This window comes from Tupaia chinensis, unplaced genomic scaffold (genome assembly GCF_000334495.1).
Source record: "Tupaia chinensis unplaced genomic scaffold, TupChi_1.0 Scaffold144602_1, whole genome shotgun sequence".
Classification (NCBI taxonomy): Eukaryota; Metazoa; Chordata; class Mammalia; order Scandentia; family Tupaiidae; genus Tupaia; species Tupaia belangeri.
In genome coordinates, this window is record NW_006204462.1 from 1,350,142 (window position 1) to 1,357,431 (window position 7,290).

At 60.7% G+C, this 7,290-nt stretch overlaps 1 protein-coding gene across 1 annotated transcript in view; it reads right to left on the bottom strand.

Moving 5' to 3' along the window:
- The window catches only part of DCTN6 (dynactin subunit 6), a gene marked incomplete in the record, with an annotated part of 20,468 nt that overhangs the window by 2,588 nt on the left and 10,590 nt on the right, over positions 1-7,290 (bottom strand). The window contains 4 exon segments of the mRNA XM_014583713.1: positions 1-132; positions 1,598-1,645; positions 4,388-4,476; positions 5,537-5,642. Of these exon segments, the coding sequence (XP_014439199.1) occupies positions 1-132; positions 1,598-1,645; positions 4,388-4,476; positions 5,537-5,642 (375 nt within the window).

The following is a 7,290-nucleotide window of genomic DNA, read 5'->3' on the forward strand; positions in this document are numbered from 1 at the left end:
CGGTCTGCACCCGGCGCAGGCCGTCGGCGCCGTAGACCACCGTGTTCTCGGGGATGACCTCGAACGTGTTCAGGCTGCAGCACGCGCCGACGATGCAGCCGCTGGTCAGGGCGACGTTCCTGCCCACGTAGGCTGTGCAGGACAGGGAAGCTGCGTAAGTACACTTGAGGGACTCGGCACCTTGCCCGAAGGGGACTGGGGGCCAGCAGATGGTGTGGCATTATGTCACTGGACTCCCACATGGCTGACTGCGGTTCAAATCCCAGACACAGTGGCTTGAAAATCACACCGGGCATGTGTGCATGCATGCCCAAGGTCCCGGGAGGAGAATGGACTCTCACTTTCCCTCTCACTGGCTCTGTCTCTTCTCCAGCAAGCACCTAGTGCCCTAGGGTGAAAACCTTTTAAAAAAAACTGCACACTGGCCTTGGGCCAGCAGGTGGCACTGTGGTTAAGGCACTGGACTCCCACGTAGCTGGACGTGGCTCAAGTCCCAGACCTGGCACCTTGAAAATCAGGCACACATCTGCCCAAAACCCCAGGAGAACAGAGAAAGGAGTTTGGTGTTGCCATCCAAGGGGTGATTTTTCACTTTCCCTCTCACTTTCTCTGTCTCCAGCAAGCAAACATGCCCTATGGCAAAAAATCTAAAAAAATTTAAAAAATCAAAAAACTAAGTGCACACCAGCTTCATGTAAAAGCATTACTGCGAGTACTGACGGTGAGAGTGGGCAGAGGGCAGTGGCAGGCAGGACCTCCCCGTGATGGTGGACACAGTGCGCTAACCGGCTTCCCGGTCTGACCCGAGGACCAAGCACACAGCATGGAGGGGCACGCGGAAGTCAGGCACTCGGTGAATGCCAAGGCCAAGGCCAGTGAGGCCGGCGGTCAGAGCTCTCGTTAGACCAGAGCCCTAAGCAGACGAACGGAGGTCGGTCTCGGAGGGTCTTTAGAGTGGGCTCTGAGGCCGCACCAAGTGCTGCTTGGAGACGATCCTGTGCCAACCGCGGTCCCCAGGAGAGGGCAGGCCGGGCCACGCGCTCCTCTCTGCCCGCACAGCACACGAGTGCCCTACTGCAGGTGAAGGGGACACAGCAAGGCCCCCCAGCTGGTCAGGACGGTGAGCTCGGGGGAGGAGCTGCCGTCAGGTCCCCTGCAGGCCTTAGACGGCCAGGCCCCGGGAGTCGTTGCCTGAGTGTCCTCTGCTCTCCTCCGGTGACAATGCTGACCGACCGACACACCAGACGCTAGCAGTTAGCAGCCATCTTTCAAGGCTTTCGTGTGACCTTGACGTTGACTCCACCCTGACTTAGATATACACACCTGACCGCCTGAGATAGGGTCTCTCTTACTGAGTTCCCCAGGTCAGCCTCAAACTTGCAACCTCCTGCCCAACCCTGAGTAGCTGGGATCACAGGTGTGCCACCGCGCCCAGGGGACAGCGCCTCCGTGGGTTTACCAGATGACCGCGTAACCACACAGGCCGCCTGGCTGCAATGTCTGCAGTGTGGGCACACCCCTTCCGTGGTCGCACCCAGGCTGCTCCCAGAACAAAACACGAGGATTGCCATGACAACGCACCGCGGACACAGCTCACCTTTCGACTCGATGACGTTATTGTCTCCCATTTTCATGGCCTGGGAGTCTGCACGCCTGAGTTAAGTAGGTGCTGTCTCCATGGCTGGCTTTCCCACGATGCACTGGGGGGAGAGCAGGGACAGGGGCAGGGGCAGGGGCAGGGGTAGGGACAGGCGCAGGGGTAGGGACAGGGACAAAGGAAAGGAGCGAGGGGGCATTCCTGGCGTGAGGAGACGTGGTCTGTGGGGGAGCATGGCCCCGCTGATCCAGGGCAGCGTCCTCAGCATCGGAAGAAAAACCACCCATGGCTCTCAGACACCGTCCCGTCTACACCTTACCCCTCCCACGCCCTTCCTGACAGGAGTGGACCTGTGTCGACCTCCGTGGCTTGTTCAGTTCACTTAAATTACAAGCACTTCATGCCATTAAACTCCTTTTCCTGTTTATTTCCTGAGGCTGGGAACCTCGCATTCAAGGTCCGCAAGCCCCGTGGCCAGCCGGAACCACGCAGGGCCAGCGTGCAGAGGCAGACAGGGAGCAGGCCTGGGCAGCTGGGCCTCACAGCAGCACCCTGACCACCCAGGGTGCTACAGCCAGGCCCGAGAGCGGCAAAAATGTCTTGTAAGAGAGATTTCTGCTATAGGGCATGAGTGCTCACCAGAGAGAGAGGAAGTGAGAGATCACCCCCCAGGGGGATGGCCATGCTGCAATCCCTTCTCTTCTATTCTCTCACGGGGATGGCCACGCTGCAATCCCTCCTCCATTCTCCTCTCACGGGGATAGCCACGCTGCAATCCCTTCTCTTCTATTCTCTCATGGGGATGGCCACGCTACAATCCCTTCTCTTCTATTCTCTCATGGGGATGGCCACGCTACAATCCCTTCTCTTCTATTCTCTCATGGGGATGGCCACGCTACAATCCCTTCTCTTCTATTCTCTCATGGGGATGGCCACGCTGCAATCCCTTCTCCATTCTCCTCTCGGGTTTGGGTACACATGCACATGTGCCCGGTGTGAGTTTTAAGCCACCGGGTCCGGGACTCGAACTGTGGTTGACTATAAGAGAGGCCAGTGACATGACCCTCATGCCGTTTGCTGGTCCCCCAAAAGGCCACTAGAAGACCGTTAACAGCCTTGCTGGCTAGCTCACCCGCGGCTCAACCTCTGGCTCCCTTGCTGCTGCCCACCCCACTCTCCTATCTTGGTATTCCCACGTGCCACCTGCTGCCCGACCCCAGCGAATGGCCTTTCTAAGGAGGCCCTGGCAAGGCCGGCTGTGGAGGTGCACTGCAGTAGCAGCAGCGCCAGGGACGGTGGCTCCCGTGGGCCTAGCTCCTCTGTGGGCCAGGGCCACCAGGCACACACACGGAGTACCTGCCAGGGCATCGAGGCCCCACCCTGGGCCCATCTTTCCTGCTTCTCCCTCTCTCTCTCCCCCCTCTCTCCCCCCCTCGTCTTCTTCTCTCCCTCTCGCCTCCTCTCTCTCCCCCCTTTCTCCCCTTACTCTCCCTCCCTCCTCTCTCCCTCTCTCTCTCTCCCCCCTCTCCCTCGTGAAAGAAATAAGCTTTAAAAACAAACCAACATGAGGACAAGCAAAAGACTGCTGACCCTGCTGGGGAAAGGCCGCTTTCGCCATGTCCACCCCCTCCTCGCGTCAGACAGGAGGGCGTCTCCCTGACACTGTCAGGCCACAGGTCCGAGAGGAGGCCAGAAGCCGGGATGCCGTCTCTGCTCGAGGCCCTGGCCACACCCGCCAACAGACTGCGACAGTAGAGGGCCCAGAGCCCCTCAGAGTGCGAGGGACTGCCTGAGAGCTGCACGGGACTGGAGACGGGTTATAAAAATACTGCAGGGACCAGCAGATAGCCTAGTGGTTACGCTGCCAGACCCCCACAAGACTAGCCACAGTTCGAGCCCCGGACCCCCACAAGGCTAGCCACAGCTCGAGCCCCGGACCCCAACAAGGCTAGCCACAGCTCGAGCCCTGGACCCAGAACCTTGAAACAGGCCAGGTGCATGTGCATGCATGCCCAAAATCCTGAGAGGAGACTGGAGAAGGGATTGTGGCATGGCCATCCCACCTTGGGGGGTGACTGCTGACTTTCTGTCTCTGTCCTTCTGTCTCTCCGGCAAACACATGTGCCTTACAGCAAAAACTCTCTCTAAAGGAGGGCTGGCAGGGGGCATGGTGGTCAAGGACGTTGGGCTCCCACATGGCTGACCATGGTTCGAGTCCTGGACCTGGCGGCTTGCTTTCTCACTTTCCCTCTCTTTCTCTCACTCACTTGTTCTGTCCTTCTCTAGTCAAATTAAAATAAATGAATAAAGAGAAATAAAATTTAAAAGAAAAAAAGAAATAATAAAATAAGTATTTCAATACACACACATTGACTGTAGGACTGGTCACTTGCCTGGTCAAGGCAGCTGGGTCCCACACAGCGGCTGGAACCCTGACCTGGAGCTTGAACATCACGCTGGGCGCGTGTGCGTGCACGCCTGGACACAGACAGAGGGAGAAGGGAGTGTGGCATGACCCTCCCAGGGGTGCTCTTTCACTTGTTCTCTCCACGTCTGTGGCCAGTGTGCACGCCTGGTAGCAAACTCCACGCACACATGCACACACACTCACACACCCTCCACATACAGGCCCGTTGCAAAAGCCAGGACGTGTTCTTGCACAGAAAGAGAAAACGCGCTGGGGCTTCCCAACAGCCAGTACGTGTGTGGCAGAGCGGCCTGTGCGGGGCGGACGGGCAGGGCCGACAGCCGACCAGGAGCAGGGCGAGGCTGGGCCTGCAGGAAGGATACAGCAGCCAACCTCGAACACGTTGTTGGTGCCGATGACCATGGGCTTGGGCTCCGGGTCTTCGGCGTCGGGCGTGATGTCATCCGGGTGCCTGAGGAGAGGAGGACGCACGCTCAGTGCTCTGCCCCCGGCCCGGGGTGGGGGCTCTTCCCGTCTCTCGCCTGGCACTCACAGCGCGGCACCTCGCAGGCAGGACCCCAGGCCAAGCCGGCCTGTACCTGGCTGCACAGCCGCCCTCGCAGCGAGGGACTCCTGCAGGCAGGGGCCACAGGTGCGCGGGGGTCAGGGGTTGTGGGGCCGCAGCCGCGCGGGGGTCGGGGTTGTGGGGCTGCAGCCGCACGGGGGTCGGGGTCGAGGGTGCACCGTGCTGGGCGGTCTTTCTGAACTTGGGCCCAAGGGCCTCTCTGGGAAGGCAAAAAGATGCAGGCTGGACCTGAGCCTCTCCAAAACCTCCAAGGTGGGGCCAGCAGGTGGCGTGCTGGTTAAGGAGGTGAACTCCCACAGTCTGAGTTCCAGACGAGGTGGCTTAAAACTCACCCTGGTCTGCACGTGTGTGCGTACATGCCCAAACCCTAAGGGGAGAATGGAGAAGAGACTGGTATGGCCACCCCATGGAGGGTTTACTGTTGCCGTAAATTAGGCACAGGCTCGGACTTCTCGCCAAAATGTCACCTATGAAGACCATGAACATCTCTGACAGCGTCAGTCTAGCGACCTGGCGCTGAGCCCACAGACGTGTCCCGATGCTTTGTCATCTGCCATCTTCACAGTTGGAAGTGGCCCCTGGGACCCCAAGCGTCCACTGTAACTCCAGGTAGTATGTGTGCCGACATGTGAAGACACACATGTTGGACACAGTTCTCGTGTCTGAGCATGAGTCACGCATCCCAAACTGCCCAGCGGCCAGAAGAGAGCAGACGCTGCCCAGGAAGGAGGTGGCACTTGGGGGCGAAGGCCGGGCCCAGAGCAGAGGCTGCCGGCAACGCCCAGGATCTCACCCTGGACCAGCCCACCCCAGGGTCTGCGGCTCCCTCCCTGCTTGTGCTGGAAGGTTCCTTCCCATCTGAGCCCTCCGTGGCGGGCCTCCAGGGGCCGGGCATGGCTCCGCAAGGCACGGACATGGCCCGGCAGGCTGCGAGCACCACACTCACGCGTTGATGATGAGGGCCTGCTCCTCGATGAGGTTGCCCTCGCCAATCACGATGGGCCCGGCCTCGGCAATGATGCGTGCCTTCGGGTGGACCACGGTCCTGGGTCCTGTGGGAGGACAGCTGCTGAGGAAGTGCCAGGGTCACCTGACACGCGTCAGGTGTGGGCGCACGCCAGCAGGGCCTGGGCTGTGTCATGGCGCAGGCCCTCCGCAGGGCCCGGCTCCACAGACCAGGAGACCCCAGACGAGGAAGCGAACCTCAGGCTCTCCCAGCACCGAGGCTAACTCACCGTGACCCCATGGAGGCAGGGAAGGTGGACAGAAGAACCGACTGGGGGCAGGGAAGAGGCTGGGGTGGCAACAGGCCCTCGGGGCCAGGACTCTAAAACGCAGCTCCACTTTGGGGGAGCAGGGCAAGCGTGTGGCCCTGTCTAGCTTGTTCTAGAAAACGGGCCGCATAACGCTCTCTCCCCAGGAGGGCCAGCTTTGGGCCACACCAGGAACGCACCCTCCAGGCAAGCAGATCCCACATGGGGACTGCGGCCCAAACCTCTGGCTCACTCGGCCTGAAACATGGGCCAGGAGCCAGCTGGCTGGAGGGCTGGAGGACACCGATCACGCGTGACCAGCCCCTGCAGAGCTGCTTCTCCCACTCGGTCTGTCTCGCGCTCACACGCGTGTGCACGCGCTCCATTACAAAGACAGAACAAGGGTGACGGTGGGACGGCGTCCCTGCTGCCCAGGGGCGGGGAGAGTCTCGGCGCGGCTTATTCGCTTCCCCGGCAATGAAGGAAGGGTTCGGAGGGTGCTGGAAGGGGTGGGGTTGGGAGAAAGACACCGTTTGGGGACTCCCCTCCCGTAAGACACGATCTGGGAGCCAGGTGGCCTGGTGGTGAGGGCAGGGCTCCCACACAGCCGACCATGGTCTGAACCCCAGGCCGTGTAGACTAGCAGCAGAGTACTTGTGCCACGCGCGGAGTCCGCCGTTCCTGTGGGACACCGGCCCGGCCCAGCCCCACGGCTCCCCCCGCCCGGCCAGCCTCTCCAGCCCGAGCTGGAGACCGACCTGGCGTGGCCTGTGCCTGGAGCCCGTGGCTCTGTCCGCAGCACAACCCTGCGAGGGCCCCGCCTCCCAGCACCAAGCACGGATGGTGCCGGGGCCTCTAGTGGGCTCGCAGGTCACTCACGGCCGTGGCCAGGGCGGCCAGATTAAAAGTGGGCTTGCTACTCGAAAGCGTGTTTACCCAAATCTATGAACGGGGCGACCTGGCGTGGCCTGTGCCTGGAGCCCGTGGCTCTGTCCGCAGCACAACCCTGCGAGGGCCCCGCCTCCCAGCACCAAGCACGGATGGTGCCGGGGCCTCTAGTGGGCTCGCAGGTCACTCACGGCCGTGGCCAGGGCGGCCAGATTAAAAGTGGGCTTGCTACTCGAAAGCGTGTTTACCCAAATCTATGAACGGGGAGCGGCTGCTCTCCAGTGCCGTCTCCGAGCAGCTGAGTAGGAACGGGGGCTCTGACAGAGCAGAGTCAGAGGCTCCTGGTTAGATTCACCCAGGAGCTTCTGCTAGTTTTTCTGAGGAACCAAACCACTGACTTTCTAGGAAAACAAGTCTAAAGACCCACTAACCTGGGAACCAGCAGTTAGCGTAATGGCTATGTCGCTGGACTCCCACGTAGTTGACCACGGTTCGCGTCCCGGACCCGGTGGCTTAAAACTCACGCCAGGCGTGTGTGCATGCATGCCCAAGCTCCAGA